This window comes from Lepus europaeus, chromosome 12 (assembly GCF_033115175.1).
Source record: "Lepus europaeus isolate LE1 chromosome 12, mLepTim1.pri, whole genome shotgun sequence".
In the NCBI taxonomy this organism is placed as follows: Eukaryota; Metazoa; Chordata; class Mammalia; order Lagomorpha; family Leporidae; genus Lepus; species Lepus europaeus.
The window spans coordinates 94,509,770-94,533,254 of NC_084838.1; the positions used below are offsets into that span (position 1 = coordinate 94,509,770).

At 50.1% G+C, this 23,485-nt stretch overlaps 1 protein-coding gene across 16 annotated transcripts in view; it reads left to right on the plus strand.

Annotated features, from left to right (window-relative positions):
• Positions 1-23,485, plus strand: part of AOPEP (aminopeptidase O (putative)) — a 407,649-nt gene that overhangs the window by 180,718 nt on the left and 203,446 nt on the right. For all 16 annotated transcript variants that reach the window (XM_062208534.1, XM_062208541.1, XM_062208543.1 and 13 more), the window contains exon 6: positions 20,844-21,033. In XM_062208534.1, the coding sequence (XP_062064518.1) occupies positions 20,844-21,033 (190 nt within the window). The remainder of the gene's footprint in view (positions 1-20,843; positions 21,034-23,485) is intronic.

Below are 23,485 nucleotides of genomic sequence, written 5' to 3' on the forward strand. Positions count from 1 at the left end.
TGAAATCGTTCCTTGGTGGCTTCTTGCATGTCTTGTTCGGTGAAGTAGCCTGCTCGCTTCTGTTGTAAAGGCTGTAACAGGGCATCAGGCCCCACAGTGGGGGAAATCGGTGGTGAATGGATCTGGGGTTCTACACAGCAGCTGTCATCCTCACGGGCTCTTTATGATGACTGAACTGGCTGGAGATGTGTGGAAATCTAACCAGGTGCACTTTAAACCATGCCAGGGAAACACTTGGCACTTGCTCTCTGATGGCTGCACACCTGAACTGCCCCGTTGTGCCTGCCTCTCTCCTGAACTGGTGCTCTTTGCTCCATCTTCAGTCGAGCTGCCCGCAAGCCCAGCTAAATGAACGTCTGTGAGGACGGAAGAGGGGAAGTCCAATGATACCAGGGAAGTTTGACCAAGGCATTCAGTATCAAAAATGTACAGAAGTCCCCCCGTGTACGTGACTGCGCACGTGCTTACAGGACTGGTTTGGATTTTCATTTCAGAAGTAGGAAACTGAGGGCTGGCGCCGCAGCTCACTTGGCTAATCCTCTGCCTGCAGCGCCGGCACCCCGGTTCCTAGTCCCGGTTGGGGCGCCGGTCTGTCCCGGTTGCTCCTCTTCCAGTCCAGCTCTCTGCTGTGGCCTGGGAGTGCAGTGGAGGATAGCCCAAGTGTTTGGGCCCAGCACCCGCATGGGAGACCGGGAGGAAGCACCTGGCTCCTGGCTTCAGATCAGCGCAGCACACCGGCCGCAGCGCACCGGTCGTAGCAGCCATTGGGGGGGTGGTGAACCAATGGAAGGAAGACCTTTCTCTCTCTCTCTCTCTCTCTCTCTCTCTCTCTCTCTCTCTCTCTCTCTCTCTCACTGTCTATAACTCTCTCTCTGTCTCTCTCATTATCTAACTATGCCTGGCAAAAAAAAAAAGAAGAAGTAGGAAACTGAGGTCCAGAGACGTAAAGGACTTGGCCTTTTGGGGCCAGCTCTGCGATGCAGAGAGTTAAAGCCCTGGCCTGCAGCACCAGCATCCCTTACGGGCACCGGTTCCAGTCCCAGCTGCTCCACTTCTGATCCAGCTCCTGCAAATGCACCTGGGAAGGCAGCAGAGGACAGCCCAAGTCCTTGGGCCCCTGTACCCACGTGGGAGATCTGGAAGAAGCTCCTGGCTCTAGGCTTCGGCTCAGCCCAGCTCTGGCCGTTGCAGCCAACTGGGGACTGAACCAGCACACAGAAGAACTTTCTGTCTTTGTATCTGTCTTTCAAATAAATAAAATAAATCTTAAAAAAAAAGAAGAACTTTGCCTCAGGTCACACAGCTGGCACGCACTTCTGCCAGGTTTTGAACTCAGGTCTCTTCTATTGTTTCCTTCAGGCCTTTTAAGTCTGCCAGAACTATGGAATGTGACGGGCTCTGTTAAAATATCCATTTTAAAAAAATAAAAAATCATGATCAACAAATAATAAAAATCTAGGAAATCCTCTCTTTATATATTTCATACCTTTAAGAATTTCATTTTGATCTGATTAGCCTTGTTGGACAACATGCGTTTTAAGGTCTTCTCTGGGACTTTAATTTTGTGTTTCAAGTTTCTTTCCTTATCCATCTGAAATCCATATATTTGGGTTGTATCAACAATTCTTTATTAGAAATAGTTATCTTTATGAAATTTCTAGCAGCTTAGAAAGGAGATGGATGTATTAGAATCATCACACGTATTTTCAACTGTGCAGTTAGCATTCTAGCAAAGGGGAGTTTATTGTTCCAGTTTTAGTCATTATAATACAGTCCTGTTTAATATTGCATGATCCGCGGGTTGCCATAAACTTGGTACAAATTGGAGTGCTGATATAACATGAAATGAAGCGCCTTGTCTGAATGTTGCTTTTGTTTTGCATTTAACGAATTAGTATGTTGACATTTGTCACTGATGGATTTCATTATTTGCTGAAAGGGTTTTAGAAGGTTTGACAGCATGAATGGTTTGTCCTACAGACTTTTGAGAAGTGATAAAAGCATCTTTGTTCTTTGTACAAAAGCACAACAGATATCTTATTGATGGACACACAAAAAGAGATGGCTTGTGAGGCTGCAACATAAAATAAACCAAGAAATAGGTTTTGAGTCGCTACTTCTGCCTTTGCGTGATTTCTTCTTCCTGTGCGTCTTGATTCGGACTGAAGAATGTGTTTTCGGTAATCTCAGTAACAAACATGAGAATAATTGGTGATCTCTTAGTAAATTTAAAATATTGGTTTCTTTTTTTTTTTTCATTTTTTTTTTTTTTTGACAGGCAGAGTGGACAGTGAGAGAGAGAGAGACAGAGAGAAAGGTCTTCCTTTGCCATTGGTTCACTCTCCAATGGCCACTGTGGCCGGCATGCTGTGGCCGGCGCACCGCGCTGATCCGATGGCAGGAGCCAGGTGCTTATCCTGGTCTCCCATGGGGTACAGGGCCCAAGCACTTGGGCCATCCTCCACTGCACTCCTGGGCCATAGCAGAGAGCAGAGAGCCTGGAAGAGGGGCAACCGGGACAGAATCCGGCGCCCCGACTGGGACTAGAACCCGGTGTGCCGGCGCCGCAAGGTGGAGTATTAGCCTATTGAGCCACAGCACCAGCCAAAATACTGGTTTCTTTATACTGCTTTTACATATGATTTAAGACAGGTGATTTTAAAAACATAGGCTCAATTACTGTGTGAGAATTACATGATTAACTGTCCCAGATCACCAGATAACAGACAGGTAAGATGGAGGAGCCAGACTGTGGAGGGAAAAACTGCAAGGTGCACAAACAAAAGAAAAAGATAAAAATTGTCCTTAAATTTTAGTTTAATCAAAGCACTGAAATGTATATTCTCTGTCATATCTGTAGTTATACATAGAAGAACAACCTTGTCATTCAAATGTCCCCTCCTTGTCCATATCATTGAGCCTTTGTTCCAAGGGTGTTCCCCATGCACTTCTACACCAACCTCAAGACCTGACATACAACCGACTGGGAAATGCATGCGCACACGCACTCACATAGGAATCCAGTAAAAGCCATGATAGAAAAGCTACGAATAATGGAACCTGTCTGTGATCAGATGACAATGCCCATCACTAACGACTGCCAACACTCAGACTAAAGCAGTCAGACACTGAGGAGCCATCCATCACCCCTGTCATTTCTGCAGGGACTGGAGAGAGAGACCTGGGGGGAGGGAGGAAGGGGCACCGCAGGGGACAAGACTGAACAGAGAAGGCACCGGCATGCAGATCCATGTGCGGCCCAAAGTATCTGCCATGAGAGCAGAGGAACTGAAATAGGGAAAGCCCTGCCATTGGGCCCTGCCTTGTGCAAACTTGCTCTTCCAGGCTGGTCTTTTCCTCTTCCTGAACCTCTGTTTACCCACCTGAAGGGAACAAAAAGCCCATAGCCCTCTCAAAGCTGTCAAGATTTGATTACAAAGAAGAGGAGCGATAGAGGCAGAGGGCCTTTAAAAATTATGAGGGCGTTACTGTGCACTTTATCAACTGGAGGAGTTCCCCTTGGGGATGTCACAGGTGCAAGAGTTAATTTCCTAAGGCAAATACGGGATTTTTTTTTTGTGTGTGTCAGATTGGTTTGCCAGAGTTGTTATATATTTCTGTTAGGCCATCACAAAACACACCCAACACCGGAGTAAGGGAGAGGGTTTATTGGGGAAAACCAGCAGGCTGGAGAGAAGGGGCGAAGAGGGAAAAAGGGAGAGAAGGAGAGTATAAGAGAGAGAGAGAGAGAGAGGAGAGGAGCTAGCAAGGAGAGAAGAGAGAGCAGAGAGACAAGAGACAAGAGGAGGAGAGGAGAGCTGACGAGAGAGCCACCAGGAACAGGCCCTTTTAAAACTTTGCCGGAGGGTGGGCAGGGAAGCAGGAGCAGCGAATCCCATTAGGATGGGGGTGGAGCTTAACACGGGTGGTTGGGCCATGTGGCCACCTGGCTTTCAGCAATGGCGGCGGGAACCGGGGCATAGGATGTAAATCAGGTGTAGATCGCGCCATTTTCCTAACAAGGGTCACAGGGGAATGGCAGCGGCCAGGTTTAACTGTGGGGACAAGACTGCTTTGTGATTTCTGCTTATTGCTTCTCAGGGCCGTTTCTGCACAGGAGAAAACTGTGAGAAGCTCAGAGGTGCAGTGACTGGCCCCGGGGCCAGGTGAGGCTGCTGTATTTCTGGGAGAAACCCTCCTCTGTGTGCAGGCAGAGTAAGCCAGGCCTCAGAACCCAGCCAAGGAAAAGCTGGTCCAGGGTACAGAGGCTCAGGTTGTTTTCTGCAGGAAAAGGCCTAGGAGGACAGGGCCTGCTTGGATCCATTGCCCTTTGCATGTGCGTACGCACACACAGCCTCCCCACGACTCACGTCCAGCCTCAGGGCGTCCGCTGGGAAGGGTGGTTCTCGCCCCAGCCACCCGTGAGCCTGCATCGCAGCGGCCCCCATGCAGACTGGAGTGGGAGGCGCTGATGCCTCTGAGCAGCTGCCCGCAGTGTGGGAAGTAGGCTTTGTGACGGCAGCGTGGTCAAGAGAGAAGCTGAGGGCCAGGCACCAGTCCCAACCTGCTTGGGGCCTCCGTTGCCTTATTTGCTCCTTGGAGGTTACAGTAAATGACCTTCAAGTTCCTTTCTAGCTCTGAGATTCTTTGAACTCTAGGTTTCTTCCTTTCCAAGTTATGGAAATTATTTTCCCTACTTTTCCTGAGAGGGGAAGTAGAAGACACCAGTCTGTCTCTGACAACTGCCAAAGTGGCTATTTTTTAATGGAAAGTCAGCTGCCTTCTCAGGTTGCTTAACATAGCAGAAGCTTCTGGAGAACAGAGAAGCCCAATGTTCCCCTCTAGTTTTTTTGACGTCATTTGCCTGTGGGTGGGTTCCCGTCTGCCACCGCCTCTCCAACCACACTAAATTTTATTGCACAGATTTAAAAAACACACCTTGGTGTGGCAGGCCACCTAAAGAAGCAGTGTAACCCAGGAGGCCTGCTGCTAAGCCGCGGCCGAGAGAGCTTTGTTCCAGCCGCTGACGCTGACCGTGCCAGGATCCTGTCGCGCAGAGTAAATTTGCCGTCCTCCCCCTCTGCGGGCCCCTTGCCAATAAAAGTGGAATGTTCACTTTGCGCTATCTCTTGGGGGATTTGAAGAATCAATTCTAAACACTGAGTTGAAAGCACTTATCAATCTAAGAGCGCGGGCAGGGGCAGGGAGCTGCCGTTCGTGGCGTGTTTACTGCACACCAGGTACTGAAGGTGGGTGCCTGGCTTTCATTCTTCCCTCTAGCACAGCTGTATAATCACCATACACAAAACTGTCAAACGCTTGGTTTTTAGGCCACTGAGAACCTAAAGCTTATCAAAAAGACAGTGGCCAGGCAGTGGCCCTACACCTCCCAGGAAACCAAGGGTTTGGGGGGGGCATACTCAACACCATCCACAAAACGCTTCAGAATCTAATTGCATGCATTTGCAGTGCACACATATGAGGCCTTGGAAATACATTTGTTAGCACAAGTATCTTGGCCTTTTGGTGCTTTTCAAATATTCCGCTGGCTGATTGCAAATCTAGCGGCTGATATTTAGATTAACAGGCATGTTCATCTTATTCCAGTATTTTCCATCCTATGTTAAAAATACTTTTGCCACCTCTCCTAGCACTTTTTTTTTTTTAGGTGATTAGTCTTAATATGAATAGGTGGTAAATTCAGGAGAACTGAGCCCTGTTGCCAAAATAAGCAGCGTTCTCCATGACATTATGGAATAAAAACACTTCCTGGTCTTGGTCTCGCCCTGTTCTGAGGCCTCCATTGCCTCCACAACGGGCACAGCATTCACAGCACGGCGCATGTGTGGAGACCGCGCCACACAAGAGCTGTGACTCAGGTCTGTTCTCAGAAGAACTGAGGTCATGGCTATTAATATTCTGTTTCATACATGATGGTGTTTACTGCAGTAAACATGTGGTAGTCAAGGTTACGCACGTGGACGTGCCAGCATAACCCACTTTTTCTTTATGCCAGGCGTTTCTACCCCCCCACACACCCCACCCCCTCCTCGCATTCAGCCCAAAGGTGGATTGCCAGAGCCTTAAAAAGAACGAACCAGTGAGAAAATTCGCAAACAATTAGATGAACTGTGATAAGTGGCGCGGACTGCGAACGAGGGGGCACCTCTTACAGTTAGGAAATAGCATGAAGTGTTCTAGTTTTGTTTGTTGTTATTTCCCTCCCACTGGGAGCCAGTGAACAACAGCAACAGCCCCATGTGGTTGAAACAAGAGGGCCAAGTCTTAGCCAGGCAGACGTCCTCTACGACGTCTGTCTCAGAAGCCGCCGCGGATGTGGCCACGGGGTTGGACACAGGACTGACTTCTGCCCTAAGTCACCACGAGCATTCAGCTTCTGGTTGTGGGCAGGGGCCTCCACGGGCTCTGACGTGACTGGGGTGTTGTGAAACAGGCTTGAGAAAGGGGCTGGTGGACTTGGAGCTGACAGGTTCAGCTGAGGCACATGGGCGGCTCCATGTGTGCCTCATGAGGGTCTTTATTTTCTCCTAGGAGACTGGAGAGGGCTTCCAGGATGCCTCCCAGATGAGTGTCCAGGGTTTCTGGAACCAGACCTACACCTTCCCCAACTCCAGTGCCAGCTCATCTCTCTACCCCAGGCCATCTCCCGTGTTTCACCGTGAACCAGATCTGAGCAGGCCGTGGAATCCCCATGTCACTTTTCCAAGTGCACTGTTCCTCCCCTGGACTAGATTCCTTTTTCCTTTTATTCTTTTTTTTTTTTTTAAGATTTATTTTATTTATTCAAAAGGCAGAGCTGGGCAAGGCTGAAACCATGAACCAGGAGCTTCTTATGGGTCTCCCATGTGGGTGCAGGGGCCCAAGGACTTGGGCCACCCTCCAAAGCTTTCCTAGGCCATTAGCAGAGAGCTGGAGCAGAAGCAGAGCAGCTGGGATGTGAACCTGTGCCCATGTGAGATGGTGGCACCGCAGACAGTGGTTTAACCCACTACACCACAATGCCAGCCTCTGGACTAATTTTCTTCTTGATAGTATAAAGGGACTTCAAATCATGGAAGCATGGAATTAAAAGGTGTTTGGGTGCAATTTTATGACTTTCAAAATATTTTGCACCAGAATAATCTTTTAATTCCATTTCCCATGAACGTTTTGAAGTGCTCTGGTATTCCCCACACTCTGTCCTTTCCTCCCCACCACTAGGCCCCCCAGCCTGCTAAGCGCATAGGGCAGTGTCCTCTCTGTGTGCAGAGTGGCTCTGAAACAGTGCACGGCCTCGGACCTCCCTGTGCGGGAGGGACAGTCACGCTACCCAGCTGTGCTCCTCGCTTCTTGGTCCCCTGTCCTGTGGCTTGCAAGACCTCAGGTGGCCTTGCAGCATGCAGGACAACAGCTGCAGGGCTTCACGTTGAACAAGCAAAGGCCAGAGGGGGCACAGCCTAGGGTCAGGCTCTTTCCCTGGACAGCAAAGCATCATTTGCGTGGGAGCGGTCATCTGCTTTTCACACCGTGAGGTGCATTCGCATGTCCACTTCTCCATTGTTGCGGAAGTGTGAGCATTTCATGAGATCTGTGGCAGCTCCCAGTATTTCTGCAGAGTCTGGATTTTGAGGGAGGGGCAGGCTCTTAGGATGAGCCAGAGGGAACTGCCCACCACTGGAGGTCGAGGATGGTTCTGTAACAGCAGTTTTATGCGGTTCAACATAAAGGTTGGAAAATGGAGGGTCAAGGCCTTGTCATGACTATTTGCCTAATAAGCAGGCTTTTTTTTTTTTTTTTTTGCCTGTGAATTATGGGATACATCAGTTCTTTAACAGAAAAAAAAAAAGGATTACAGAAGATACTATTATTACTGCTGCTACTTCTGCTATTCTTAAGTCTTCTACTACTTGAAGTCACTTCAGAAATGATTGGTAGAGGTCGGGAGGATGCTGACCGCCCTGGGAGCCACCACTGCACCGGCCCTGGCCCCTGTACCTCCTCCTTTGGAAATGAGTTCTCTAAAGCGATCCCTCCCCACCCTTATCCTCATCTTCTCTATTTAGGAACATGGCATGCCTGGCCAGTGTGGTTGGTTTCACAGATAAAGGGGTAGTAGGTGCTGGGTGGCCTCACACAATGAGGCTGTCACAGTTTCCTTTTAGAAATGTCATGGCCGAAAAAAAAAGCCATTAGCTAATAAAAGGGGTGGGACTCGTAGCCGAGTGGCATTCACATCCATCCATGCTGTCACTGCCTCTCCCAGATTTCTCGGAGCAGCCCCTGGCTCCGTGTCGTAGCTGAGTGATATCATTTCAGTCATAACGTGATTTTCCAGCTGGCCAAGATGGAAAAGGGGTTTATTATTGTGGCATGTTTTTCACTGTGTCTGAGAGAAAATGAAGCAGACAGGGCTGGCTCTATGACAGTACCCATTCTGTTTTTACAGGTGTGTCTGCAGGATACAAGGTACCTTTTACTTGCCGTAGAAATGGAACTCTGAGGCAAAGGCAAATGAAAGAAACTTTTCCCTAAGAGATGATATATACACACATAATTAGCATTGGGAATTAGCCTTGAGCATAGGTTAAATTCCAAGGACTAGGAGGCGGATTGCCCAATCACAACTCTCTTCTGTTCCTGGTGTTAGGGCTTTGAGGTCACCTTCACCTCAGTTTCTCCATGGAGAAGATGGAGACTTCCCAGGGTGTGTGTGTGTGTGTGTGTGTTTAACTTTTCATTGTAGTATAATCCAAGTGTCCCAAATGGGTGGTAGGGGCCCAAGCACTTGAGCCAGCATCCACTGCCTTCCCAGGTGCATTAGCAGGGAGCTGGATCAGAAGCAGAGCAGCTGGGACTCTAACTGGTGCTCTGATACGGGACTGTGGGAGTCACAGGTGTCGGCTTAACCTGCTGCACCACAATGGCAGCCCAGATAAGTTTATCTTGGTGCAAACTAAATGTGAAGCCCTTACACAGTATTTTCATGCTACACAGTTTCCATGAACTTTTTGAAGATCATTGATGAGCCTGGACTTCAACATTTTCTGCACTAAAATAAACCTATATTTTTAACTGCACTTTCCCACAAAGCTTTTTTGAAGCCTTTAGCCTTAACAGGTTTTTGGTCATCTGTGCTGGGTAAGAAGGGACAATGAAAAGTCCAATGCCAGGCAGCATCAATCCAGGATGTCACGTGTCTTTGAGGTCCCCTCAGTTGCCCATGGCACAACCCCCATGCTTGGAATACCTCCGGTCTAGAGAGATGTAACGTGTGTCCTCCCTTCCTAAAGTATTTGCATTCTAAAAGATGACACAAGAAATGACCTAGGGTGCCTTGGCTTACCTCTTATGACGCAATTCTTGGTCCAGCCTCCATTGCAGAATCAGAAAATACTGATGGGGGTGGGGCAGCACTGTGTGTCATGGATTAAACTGCTGCCTGGGAACACCAGCATCCCATATGGGTGCAGGTTTGCTCTGCTTCCAATCCAGCTCCCTCCTAATGCACCTAGGAAAGCAATGCAAGTGGGCTGAGCGCTTGTGCCTCTGCCACCATTGTGGGAGACTCAGATGAAGCTCCTGGGTTTTATCTGTTGTGGCCATTTGTGGAGTGAACCAAAAGATGGATGATTTTCCTCTCTCTCTCTCTCTCTCTCCCTCTCTCTCTCTCTTTCTTTCTCTGCCCCCCCCCCATTAGCTTTGCCTAAATCTTAAAAAGAAAGAAAGAAAGGAGAGGAGAGGAGAGGAGAGGAGAGGAGAAAGGCCAAGAGTCATCGCTCTCATGCTGCCTTATAGCAGGCGGTAACTAATAGTGGAAACTGGCTATGAAACGTTGCCTTCCTCGTGAGAAGGGTCCGTGTTGTTGGCACAGCACCTGCACATTTCTTGTATGTGGAACACGGAAGGGGTGCTTGGAGTTGTGGAGGTCAGTCCGCAGCCATGAGGTGGCAGGCATGAGGACGAAAGTGGTCATGGTGAGGGTGAAGAGGGAAGACAGAAACCCCACATCTCTGACTGTGTGAATGAGTCCCTGAGCCAACCCTGAGGCCCACCCTGCTCCAGAGCTCTTGTGTGTGTTTTCTGTTACCTACAACTGAATTCATCCCGAGCTGGTGCCTTTCACATCACAGCGAGGCAGCCAGTCACGGGAGCATGGGCAGGAAGACTTGTGTGGAAGGAAAAGGAATCCCTGTGGTCCTCGCCCGCACTTTGCCCCCTGGAGAACACATCCGCCGGACAGTGGCATGCAGAGAAAGGGAGTCAGCTGTGGCTGTCCGGGAAACCTGGGGAAGAGAAAGGACACAGGGCTAGTCACTGGAAATGAAAGGTTTGTTAAAACCAGAAGGCTTTGGAGACGCAAACTTGTTATTTGTTTATTTTTGTTCCTAGTGAGGTTTATTACCTTTTAAAGGGGGTACGCTAAGTTGAATCCCTGTGACAATGACCATCTGTCGCCTACTTTCTGGGACCACCCTGGAAAATGTGAGGCACATTGTTTCACTATCTCCATGAGCCTGGTCTAGGCATGGAGTCACCACACCTATTGTTCTTAAAAACCCAATTACTTCTGAACCGCCACTGGCCAAGTGACCCCTTATCCTTAATGCCACTCGTTAATGTGGATGAGTACTTTCAAAAATTAAGAGACATAGTGGCCACTAAGAAGATCTCTGGCTGGATAGAGATAACTGGAGCAGGCTAATCCTTTTAACAGAGGTGGTGACAGATATTGTGACTGCTGAATGCTCCCTCACAGCCAAGGGAGAACAATCGGTGAATTCATTCATTTAGTTCGTGATTTTTTTTTTTTCTATTTACACTTTAAACAAACGTGCCAGCTGTTTGCTCAGTTAACAAGCTCTGCCTTCATTATAATCCATTAGTGGCTAGTAATAATTGAAACTGTGTTTGGACTTCAAAAATACAATCAGCCTAATTAATTAGACCCTTAGGAAGATGGAACTTGTAGTGACCGACCTGAGCCAGGCTCAAGTTTGCCTCCTGACCCTCTTCATGAAACAAGAGTTGGCCAAATCATGTTTTAGCCATAGCTAAGACTGACAGTAGGATTTTTCATAAAAACTAAACAAGAGGTTAAACCCAAATGCCTACAAGGGATCTGGCAGAAAATATAGATCGGGAATGGATAGAGCATCCTCTAAGAAACACTGGATCTCTGTCTGTTTCCGATGAGGGCGTGGATATGAGAAATATCTCACATTTCTCTTAACCCTAATAATAGGAAATAGTCACACACATGTTTACAAATGACGAGTCGATTCAGTCAGTGGTGAGGCGACAGGACAGGGTTGGGGGGGTGGACCATGGCAAACTGGAGGTCCCAGGCACCCTCTGAAATGAACACCTCCTGTTTAATTGCAGCTGCTACGTGATAGTGTAGGCTTAGGATGGCAAAATCTTTCATATTTTCAAAACAATTGGAAAATCCAGATTTCTAGATAAAATCCAGAATAAAGAATAAATGAACTTCGACAAAGAATTTTTGTTTGCGTTAATGCCATGCAGTCCCCGCATAGTTCAGTAGCTCTCGGAATGCGAGCGCAACCTCAGCATCACTTGCAGCAGCAGCATCTGCATCAAAACGCAGGTTCTGGGCCTCACCCAGGCCTGCCAGCTTAGATTACCTGGGGATGCGGTAGGGTTGCCAGGTGTGGCAGATACCGCAGGGCGCATGCATCGAAAATGACTCCTTGTTTATTTGACGAAGTTAACTAGGGTGTCCTGGTTTTTGTTTAGCAGCGCTGCCTGCTACAGCCAATCAAGCAGAACATGTGTGTGAGCCAGACTGTGTTGTGTTTGAACCGGCTCTGGCAGGGACTAGCCAGGGGAGTTCAGGCGAGTGATGCACTTCTCCGTGGCTGAAGTTCACTGGTATGGCAGATGGGGATAACCACGATTTCCCCCTCACAGGGTTGTTGTCACAAATGACTTAGCGAACACACACAGGGGCCCTGGTAGTTTGCTTAGGGGAGAGTCAGCGATGCCTAAGTGTTCAGTGTCGCCGTCGTTTCTCCCCGTCTCCCTCACCGTCATCACTGCTGCCGTGCCCCCCACCCCCCCACTGTCAAGCAGGATTCGGACGCATCTTCCTTCCGTTCTCTTCTCCTGCATCTTACTTTGATTTCATTACAGAGCAAATTCTGCTGCCCTGCTGCTCCCCAAGGCAGTTCTAGTGCTTGTCCCTACCCAGAGTCCCTATCTCCTGCTTTGAAATCTAGCCTGTGGAGTGGCTGTCTGGCAGGGGGAGACCTGTGCTTTGTTCCACACCGACTCTGCTTTCAAAACTCTGTCAGCCGGCAATGCCTCTGCTAGGTTCAGGCCTATTGCTGTTTAGCCTTTCTGCTTCCCATGTGCCCTCCCCAGCCCCCCGCAGAGACATAATTCTGACCCCGTCTTGAGTCTTCCAAGTGCCCAACTAGGGCTTGGATGCTTGGCCTTGGCTATGGGAACACCCGTGCCTCCCTCGTGAATTAAATTTCCGAGAAGTATTTGGGAAATCCCCGCGACTTCTCTTTTCTAGACAAGAAACATGGACTGGCTTGCTCTGTGGATCCAGAGAGTGTCTTTCAAAGGAATCCGGCAGAGCATTCTTGCTGAGGGTGGCTGCAAGCTGCCTGAGCGTGTCTCTTCATGAAGCAAATTTCCAGGCTTCCACATGGCCGTAAATGACAGACTTTTGTACAGGCAGCAAAAACCAGCTAGATGAGCTATGATGGTACTCCGGTGCGCCATTTTACTGCTGTTCTGGGAATGAAGCAAAATACATTATTTTATTAAATAAAGATTTTTCCCTGTATCGCAGTGGAGCCTAATTTTATTAGCTGTTTTTATGGGAACAAACATCATCGCCCTGGTTGGGGAGGACGGGGAGGGGGGAGGGGGGGGAAAGAGGGAGTGGAGAGAATCACATTTTGTCATCCGTGAGCTCCAGTGGAGGCTGCCAATGTGTTTTAATTGGTAATTACTCACTTACCAGAAGAGTTCGCCAGATCCTACAGAGAATACACAGCTTCTAGTTCACACGTAATTTCGAGAAGCTTTGAAAGACACGTTCGACTTCAAGGAACGTTTGTTCATGCAGTGTGGGTGTGGGTGCGTCCCTGGTGTCCTAGGTGTGTCGTCACCAGCATATTCGGTAACATCAAGAAAACGTTATTTCTTTGTCCTCATCGGGGAGAATCCAGAACCCTTGTGCAACACACATACTTTAAGATTCGCAGAGGGAAGAGAGTACAGACCTCGTTGGAAAACTCAGTCGAAGGCTGCTTTGGCCTCTGATTGCTAAGCTCCGCAACACTAAATGTCCACTTTCAGCTTTGTTGAACTTTTTAGATGAATATAACCAGCCAATACCAACCTGCCCCGGGCAGGCAGGGTAGCCCAAGCTGGGTGTGGGCAACTCTGGACGGTCGAGCACACAGCATGCAGGCTGAAGTCCACACAGTGCTGGACGTGGTCCCGCCCGGAAGCTGGGAAGTGAGGGGTCTGCCGCCCTGCTCAGGGAACACCTAGGTGAGCCAGAGGTGGCTTCTGCACTTTCCAGAGTCATAGGCGGCCTCCGTGTTTTCTAGAGCTGTGTTGTAGCAGGATTCTCGAACCGAGAGGCGGGACACGGAGTTCTGTCGGCAGGAAGCAGCGTGTATGTGGGGCACAGCGGGGCCTGGCCTTTATATACCCTCTCACTTCATATTCCGCTTTACAATTTGAGCGCTTTCCCTCCCATATATGGTAAGCTGTACATTGATTGGATAGTTTAAACGTTGCACGTGGGCAAGTAGATGCGGAAAGTTCTTTGCTTCTATTGTTCCGGGAAGGCCCTCTGCCAGTGTCACTGCCATAAAGCTGTTTATCCCATTAGCAGTCATCCAAGGCCTGTACTAAACCAAACTGAGGCTGGCAGCAGTGTCTGGTGTCATGTCCCCTCCACCCTCCTCTCCTCACAAGCTCTCTCCCACCTCAGAGCACTCCCTGTCTCCCATGAGTGCCCACAATGCACCCTGGCAGAATTCAGGTATCATCCATGTGTGATGAAACCACAAGCTACTTATGCTAAGACAGTTTACAGATGAAGCCAGAGATTATAAACCTGGAATTCCTATGCTACGGCATCAAAAATTGTTTTAACCGAGTTTTAAAAACCAGCAGATAGTGGAGGATGGCCCAAGTCCTTGGGCCCTGCACCTGCGTGGGAGACCAGGAGAAGCACCTGGCTCCTGGCTTCGGATCAGCGAGATGCTCTGGCCGCAGCGGCCATTGGAGGGTGAACCAACGGCAAAAAGGAAGACCTTTCTCTCTGTCTGTCACTATCCACTCTGCCTGTCAAAAAAAAAAAAAAAAAAAAAACCAAACAGCAGATAGAAGACTTTCTGTCTCTCTCTCTCTCTGTCTCTCTCTCTCTCTCTAACTCTGCCTTTCAAAAAATAAACCTTAAAAAAAAAATGTGTGTGTGTCTATTTTGCCCTGTCAGCATTGTTATCTGTGGCCCTACCTTACTGCTTTATTTCCTCATCTTGTTAGCCTCTTCCTAAGCTGCTTTTCTGCTTCCTTTCTTCTGTTGCCTGCTTCCCCTGTTTTTTCTGCATCTCTCCTTTTGTCATCCCTGTCTCCTCTCTTCCTGCTGCTTCCTGTTACCTGCTTAGCTGCTGGCTCATTTCCCTCATCTCCTCCTGGACTTCTCTCCACGTCTCCTTCCCCCATCATGTCTTTATCTGCACCCTCCATCTATTGGCCTCCCCATCACCTTATCTAATTTCTCTCTTTATCTGCTTTCCTCAGTATTTTCATCTACTTCCCTCATCTTGTTCCCTACTTCCCTGTTTTGTTATCTTCTTGGCTCCCAGAGCCCTTTGAGTTTGTGGCCTGTTTTAACCCATCCCTGCTTGATAACAATATCAAACTTGAGCAAAAATAGGTGGGGGTCAGAGGCTGGGGAGAGGCAGACTGGTGTATCGCCCTTTGTGGACTTCCTGCGTCGTAGACCAGCTACTGACCAAAGCTCCTTTATAGCTGTTTACCTACAGCATCTTTTGTTGTGATGCGTTATAGACTGAATGCAGAGGATGGACGTGTACAGAATAAGGCACTGAGTTTGGAGAGTTAGGCTCTTCGGGGGACATCAAGAGTGGAGTGGAGATGCTCCCCCACACTCTGCTGTGTTTCCCTTCCTTCCTTCCTTGCCTGCCTCCTGCCCCGGGAGAGGCCAAAGTTTGGCCGATCAGAAGGCTTAGTAACCTTGGGTCCACTCTGGCTGTGATGTAGATTCAGGAAACAAGGTCACAGGACGTGCCTAGTGGCTTCACTTCAGTAGACTCTGAAGATGGAGCTCCTGGGAGAAGAGTGATCAGTGCACCCTGGCCTTGAGCTGGTGCCCAGGGACAGGAGCCTGGCAGCCACGGGTCTGAAGCAAGGCTACAGAGGCACGAATATGTGAGTTCAGATATTGGCTCCTGAAGCTCCCTGGTGGCCTGGTGTCTAGGGTCAGGTGATGCTCCCTGGTGGCCTTGTGGGTAGGGTCAGGTGCTCTCAGACACTGGCTCCATTACTTGCCAGCCGTGTGACCTTGTGCTAGTCCCCTCCTCTCTCTGCCTCACCTCCTCACCTGTAAAGCAGGATAATGGATCCAGCTCTCGAGGTTGTAGACAAAGTACAATGACGTATGTAGAATGCAGTGCCTAGCACATAGCCAAGCTAAGGCACCATGAGTCTTTGGAAGGAAGACTCGTTTTGGGCAGAAGTGTTAAGGAATGTGCACCTCTCTACGGTGGTTGCAATGGCAATTTGAGCCAACATCCATTTAGGTAAATGAATAGATGTTTCACTGTCTGGTTGTTCTTCAGAGTTTTACAAGAAAACTTAACACTAATATCAAAGGTCGCAAGTTTTCATCGAGTGTTTAGAAGTTATATCTCTGGGGTTGGTGTTTGACACAGTGGTTAAGACAATGCTTGGGCTGCCTGCGTCCCATACCACAGTGCCTGAGTTTGAGTCCCAGCTCCATTCACGATTCTAGCTTCCTGGGAAGCAGCAGTGATACCTCAAATACTGGTCCCTGCCATACACATGATTGACCTAGATTGAGCTCCAGGCTCCCGGCTGTTGTAGGCATTTGGGGGATGAGCCAGAAAATGGGGGATCTCTTGCTTTCAAATGAAATGAAAATAAATTGGTAAATATATAAGTAATTGGTTGAAAGAAAAAAAGAACTGACTTTCAGGCTACTGAAAGTCCCAAAAGAATATTCCCTCATCTCCTAAACCTCCAGTTTAGAGACCCCGCTACCTGGCCATGATGAAATGCCAGATGAAGAAAACACAAGATGCCTGTTTCCTACTGAGCTGTCTCAGAGCCGCAGGTCCTCAGAGCAGGGTTCTGCTAGGTCATCGAAGCCCCTCCTTTACCTTGAGACAGCAGGTGCGCTGTCTGTGGTGGACTGCAGCTGGTGAAGAGCAACCTGAGTGTCTCCTTTTGGAGGTGATGGGCAGGAGCTGATCTGTGGGTGCGTTGGCGGAGGTGCCGGCATCCATCATGTGACCAGGGCAGGAAAGAGAGAACAAGCTGGGAATCTCAGGCCAGTCGGAGTCCACATTTCAGTTGCCCAGATTAGATTACAAGTGATTAAATCAGACAAGCAGAAGTTGCTTTCTCACAATTTTCAGACCCCTAGATCTATCCAGCTGGACTTTGGCAAGAAAAGAATTGATGTTCCTCTTTCTTGGTGCCTCTTCCCCCTCCTTCACGGGGTATTGGACTGCACGTGTTGTTGCAGTCGTTAAAAACATTGAACCCACAAGAAGTTCAAGCTTAATAGATACGAGCATAAGTCTGTATGACACCTCCTGAGTTTCTTTTTTTACTTTTAAAGGACTTATTTATTTATTTATTTGAAAGACAGAGTTACAGAGAGGCAGAGAGAGAGAGGCAGAGAGAGAGAGAGAGATCTTCCATCTGCTGGTTCACTCCCCAATCAGCCCCAACGGCTGAAGCTACGCCGATCCGAAGCCAGGAGCCAGGAGCTTCCTCTGGGTCTCCCACGCAGGTGCAGGGGCCCAAGGACTTGGGCCATCTTCCACTGCTTTCCCAGGCCACAGCAGAGAGCTGGATGGGAAGTGGAGCAGCCTGGAGTTCTGTATGAAAGTGGATTGGTTCCCTGTGAGGGGCCCTGGGATCTGCTCCAGGATAATGGGAGGGGTGGCCTGGGGCTGTTCTTAGCCCGATGCAATTTCCTGTTCTCTCAGTTCCACTCGGGCAGCCTGCTCTGACCGGCTGTAGCCACAGCCTGTAGCTGGAACTGCTAAGTGCTGCATCACTCCCTAAGCAGCAAGATGGGCCACGCTGGTCAAGTCTCCCTGGAAAAAGCAGAAATAAATCAAACACCAGCTCCTACTTAAGATCTGATGAAATTCTCCATTTCCGTTCCAAATTGAATTCCTCCCGAAGGGCCGGAGCAGCTCCGGGGAGTGATGGAGGCGCTCCTTCCTCTTCTGCCCAAAGCATGTTTCAAATTAGGCGACGCGGCATTCAAGCACGGGCGGTAGGTAGCATTAACGAACAGTCTTGAGACACCGTCTTCAGACCAGACGCGATATTTTTAATCTTGAGGAGCGGGTGGCAGACATACAATACGCTCGGCCTCTGCGGAGGAGTCAGCCTGTACCACGCCGGTGGTCTCCGGGGAGAGAATGAGAACCTGTGGCCTGCTGGGACGGCTCGCCACCCACCCTCCTCCTCCCCCTCTCACAGCCAGGGAGAATTTGTGCTGGAAGACGCAGGCAAGAGGGCTTGTGCTTTCTGAGATGGAAAACATCACCTCCCCACCCTTCTCTTATTTAGGAAGTATGATTAAACTGTGTGGTTTGTTTTTTTTAAAAAAAAAAAAAAAAAAAGGAAGGAAGAGACGTTTTTTAGGATGAAGATGTCACTGAAATGATTAGTGCTCCCCTGCTCTGGGATGATAATCAGTGGACAGTTTGGCATCGGCAGAGGCCACCGACCCAGCCCCTTTCACAAGGGGAAAAACAAAGACCCCACCACCACCACCACCGTCTGTCAGAGCCAAGACTGATCAGCCACTGGCTGGCTGCTCAGGCCCATGAATAGGATTCTGAGAAGGCAGGAATGAGGAGCCCAGGGGTGGGTGAGCCTTGTAAAGCAAGGTTAAGGTAGAAAAAATTCTGAAGTTCATTCAGATTGGAAGGTGGGCATGAGGTAGGTGATCTGTTGGTGAAGGGATGCTTAATACTCCTTGAAGTAAGCCAGACAACATTATTCTACTTTTCTTCACTCACTGTTGGAGAAAAGCAGTTGAGAGAGAGAGAGAGAGAGAGAGAGAGAGAGAGGTGTAAAATTTCTCCTTGAGAAATTCTGACATTTGGATTCAAAAAGAGAGAAGGAATTTCTCCATGAAAGAATATTCCATTGGTTCCTTTCTATTCGAATTCTGTTAACAGCCCTTGAGAAGAAGTTATCAAAACCTCACTCCATATTTTTAATTTTGTTTCAAGAAGGAAGCGGTTTCCTGGTAACAGGGAAATAGCCTGAGCATACCCAACAGATAAAACCCAACCTGAGCGGGCTAAACAGGCAGCTGGGCATTGAGAGCCAAGGTGCCGGCTCCCATGTTGCTGTTCAGGGCATAAGGTCGTGTTTTCCACCACAATAGGCCATTTATATCAAGTCCAGCGCCCTTCCGTCCCTGCTGTCGGGGAGGATGTGTGTCTTCCTCGAAGTACGGTAGGAAGCACATTTATCCTGAGCTTGGAAGAAAGGGTTGAGGATGGGAAGTGAGAATCGGAGTTGAATTCTAGCCATGCTGGGGTTTGTCCTGAGCCCCAACCGGAAGCATGGGGCCCCCGGGGAGGGGGTGTCCCCAGAGCACTGAGGTGGGCCTGGGAGGGTCTGGTTGGCAGGTAGCAGTGGAAGTAAAAGGGCAGGAGGATGAAATGGCCACTTTAGTGCATTCCTTCCGGCCCCCTCCACAGACCTGTATTTGCATAAATTGGCCTGGACAGACAGGTCACTGGGACAGTGAGGGCTTTCTCCCGAGCAGCCTGTGAGCAGACAGGCCGGCCGGCCTCTAACCCGCGTGGGCTTACTCGTCTGCCTGCCTCTGGCTGCTGGGCCCTTCCTCTGCGGGCTTGTCTTTGAGCCTGTTTATAAGGCCTGAAGTTACTTCTGTTTTGTTTTAGCCCAAAGGGTGAACTGCTGCCAGCAGTATGTCTGGAATGTTATTTACTCGGTACATTTCTGTGGCTTTTCTTGTAGCACTGCACATGCCAGAGCCAGGGGTCATTTACTTGAAAATGCCAGGTTGCAGTTTGTCTCCTCCACGGGCAACTTTCTCAGTAAGGGGAAGTTGAGCTCCTGTGCCTCTCTGTTTCCTTTGCTCCCTCCTCCCTCTCACCCTCTTTCCCACCCCCATCCCTCCTTACCTTCTACTCTGCCTCCATCCCCTCCCTCCCTCTCTCCCTCCCTCCTCTTTCCTCCTGGAGTTAGTGCTCTGACTTGCCTCGATGCCTGCTGCCTGGCACCCCTTGGTCCTTAATGCCCCAACTGCACTCGGAACTTCTGAGGCTCCTGGTGGACCCTTTGGCGAGCCTGACGCATGCCTTCACGTTTGTGTGTCTGCCCTGTTATTATTTCACATGAAAGCTGTCTGTTTTGGCAGCCGGGACTCCCGCGATTGCAGCTGGGCTCTCTGAGCTGAACCGGGGGGATGTTGTGCAAGGGAAAACTAGGTGGGGTTTTCTCTAATGGTGGCCGTGGGGGCGGAAGAAGCGTCTGCAAGCAGTCTTGGCCCGTGGGGAGCTGACGTGATGGCAAACAAAAGGAACCGGTGTGTACGGTTTCTGAAGTCGGAGGTTTCACAACCACTTTTGTTCGATTGATGGAGAGGAGATCTTTTTTTTTTTTTTTTTTTTTAAAGAGCGAGTTCTTGGTTAGGAAAGCTGTGGACAAGTCCTGGCTAAAATGCTCGGTGCTGAAGGCCCTGGCGTAGGAGGTCTTGTGTTCACCTCTTCTGTCTTCAGTCCCCCTTCCTGCCATCTCATGTATGCAATTTTAATCGGTGGTGTTTGGGGTCTTAAAACAAGGTATGGAAAATGAGATTAGCTAAATCTCCCCATCTGGTGCCAGCCCTGGGGCCGTTTGCACACCTGGGTGGGTGACTCCCTGCCTTCCCTCTCTCCCTGTGGCTTTGTTATGTCGTGGGAATCTTAAGCGCCTGCAGGTACCGGTGAAAATCCCTGTGTTCCAGAGGCTCAGCTCTCATCTGGGTCTCATGGAAAACGCACCTAGCCACAGCACCGGTGCTTAGCTTGTTCACTCCGTCGCCAGCCCCAGTGTGAAATGGAAAATTTTGGGTTCCGTTCTCCTCGGCCGTCCCTGTCTTTCTGCATGACTTCTCAATCTGCTTGTAAGCCGCTCGGATTTTTTGGCTGAAGGGTCTTCTTTGATCCCTCTCCCGACAGCATGGGCTTCGCGTTCTCACACCTGCTCTTCTTTTACAGTCCAGATTTCAGGGTAAACGCTTCCATTGCCTTGTAATTTTTTCGGTGTAAAACTTTAGTGCAGGTTCCTTATTACAGGTAACTGCCGTTTGATGACGGAGACAACCGCTGGCAGGGACGGCGACCTGAATGGCTGCCAGGAACGTAAACGGCCACTTTATTTATGTCTGCAAACATCCCAGCCACAAGCCGCTGGGTCATGATCTAGCATGCACACGGTAATGACAGGCTGGCCAGGCTGGGGAAGCCGCCCCTTGGGGCAGCCATGAGGACAGGCTCTGACACGACTCCTTGTGTTTTCTTCCCCATTATCCACAGCCCACACATCGTCTTCCTCTCACAGAGCACCTTGACAGGCAGCAGCCATCTCTGCGGGACCCGCCTCTGCCACGAAATTGCCCACGCCTGGTTTGGGCTCGCCATCGGGGCCCGCGACTGGACAGAGGAGTGGCTGAGCGAGGGCTTTGCCACTCACCTGGAAGATGTGTTCTGGGCCGAAGCACAGCAGGTAGGGTGGAGGTGACCCCAAGCATTTCACCACCCAGAGCAGGTTGTCCTTGTAGTCCTTGGCTCCTCCAGCAGATGTGCCCCCAGTGCCGGCCATGCCCGGGGCCCTGTTTTTGCTGGGATAGAGAGCCGTGCACACAAGAGAGGGAAGCCCCCGCCCCTGCTGCAGTTTGCAGGCCAAAGACAGCAGAGAGAACAGACGGATGAGGCTGACCCACGTCAGATGGCGAAGGGTCCCGGCAAGAAGACAAGCTCTGTAGGGACTGGTGGGGAGGGCTCCCTGGTGAAGGGGGCATCTGAGCAGATACGTGACGAGAAGGCCGTTCTGCGGCCGCACACCCAGACGTTCCTTTGGGTTAGGGTTGTGTGACAGTGACGCTGTGTGTTTTAAACCACGAGATTAAAATTTAAATCAGGAGTCATAATGTCAGACTGCAGCCAGTGTTGTCCATTAGGGAGCAGTGAGGCCAGAAGCCAACTGGTAGCTCCTGCCCGGCTCTCACTGTTGCCCTTCTGAAGTGAGGGCTTGGTAGAGCCTGCGTTTCCAGTTGTTGTTGTTGTTTTAAAGGGAATCCGTAATTCTGGCTTTTTATGCACAGTTTGTTAACTTAAAAAATATGATGCAAACTAAGCATACCCAAAGCCAGAGCTGGTCAGCAAGCCCGCGGGCTTCAAGCTTGACTTCAGAGAATTGGCCGTTCCTTCTCATGGGGAGATGGCAACTAAATTGATTCCTGCTTACTTCTGGTTGCAAATATTTGGGTCACTTCTTTTCCCTGCCATCCCCACCCCTCACACAGTGGACTATTTGGTGTTTTCCACGATCCCCAAGTTTGTGCGTAGCAGCATGGTTTTGTTCAGGGTCCTTCTATCTGCATTTCACTAAGCAGGTCGAAGTCACCTGGGTAGCCCAGACTCGTCTCCCCACGCACAGGTCAACACCAGACTCCCCCAAGCTTTGAACTGCCACAGTGCTAGGTGTTCCCCCTTCCCCTGCCCCCTCTGCTTCCTTGTACAGTGTGCTTTCCTTACCCTCACAACTGGACCGTGGCCTCTGCCCAAGCCTCCACTCATCCTCCTGCCCTCTCTGCACTATGCCTGTGGCACTAGCCGTGTGCTCCTCCCTGTCCCCAGCCACCCTGCAGTCCTGTGGAGAGAGGCCACATGGTGGACATGGGAAAAGAGGCTGGGCTGTGGCTCTGAGCAGCCTTGGAATCCCAGCTCTGTTGTTTACCACTTTTGTGAGTAAGGGGAGTTGTGCAGCCTCCTTGAGGCTCCATTTGTAGAATGGATACCAGGATGCTTGACCTTCTAGCATGTGTGGGATAAGGTGAGTGGGCTTGACACAGTCCCAACAGGACACCCCTGTTCTCTTCCTCTCCATATTTCCACCCCAGACTGTACACAGTAGGCACCACCATGCCACCATCAAAATCTCTTTCCCAAGGGAGCATCTATTCTGGGACAGTCAGATTTGTGCCATTCTTGTGCCAAAGAGTGCTCCTCCTCCCCTTCCCTCGCCTGCACTTCTAGGCAGTGGCTCCCCACTCTCCTTGCCTGGGGCCTGCCTCTAACCGCCTTGGAAAGGCCCATGGCCACCGCCAGAAGCCAGCTGAGCTGCCTCTCCCAGCCGCACACCTGCTGTGTCCATGCTGGGCTCCATCTGTAGGGATGAAAGGACGGGGAAGACACAGCCCTGCCGTAGCCCAGTGGATGAGAAGATGAGAGAAGCATTCAGGGGAAGAAGAAAACAAGTCAGAAGAGAGGAGCAAACTCCAGATGATCATGGGGGAGGTCAGATCTGAGCCACCCCGGAAGCCGTTGTGGAGCAGGTGACTCCTGGCAGGGACCTCGATGGGAAAGCAGGGACTGAGCTTCGCCATCGCTCTCCTTCCAAGCAGGAGAGGAGGGCTCAGAGGGGTAGGGCTGGGGGTACCAGCTCATGGGCCGTGCCTGCTTGGCAGCAGACTCCATGAGGAGGGAGCAAGGAGGCATTGGAGTCGGCCCTGGGCCTCAGCAGGCACAGCAAAGGGAGCGTGAGCTCTCAGAACCAGGGAGTTGGGACCTGGCATCCCACTCACGGTGCATTCCACAGGGATCCGTGAGTCGAGTTAGCTGCAGTGTAGAATCATGGAGCTCGCCATCAAGCCGGATGAAGTCTGCACTCATCTCCGGTGTCGCGTCTACTTGGGCTGCCGTGACAGAATGCCACACGATGACTTTCTCACACTCGTACAAGTTGGCGGTCTCGGACCAGGGTGCCCACATGGCTGGTGTCTGGCGAGGCTTCTCTCCCTGGCTTGCGGCAGCCACCTTCTCCCTGTGTCCTCACGTGGCCTTCTCTGTCTGTGCGTGCAGAGCTCCAGGGCCTCCTTCTCTTCCTATAAGGACAGCAGTCCTATTGGATCAGGGCCTCACCTGTATAGAGTATTTTACCTTAATCACTTTCTTCA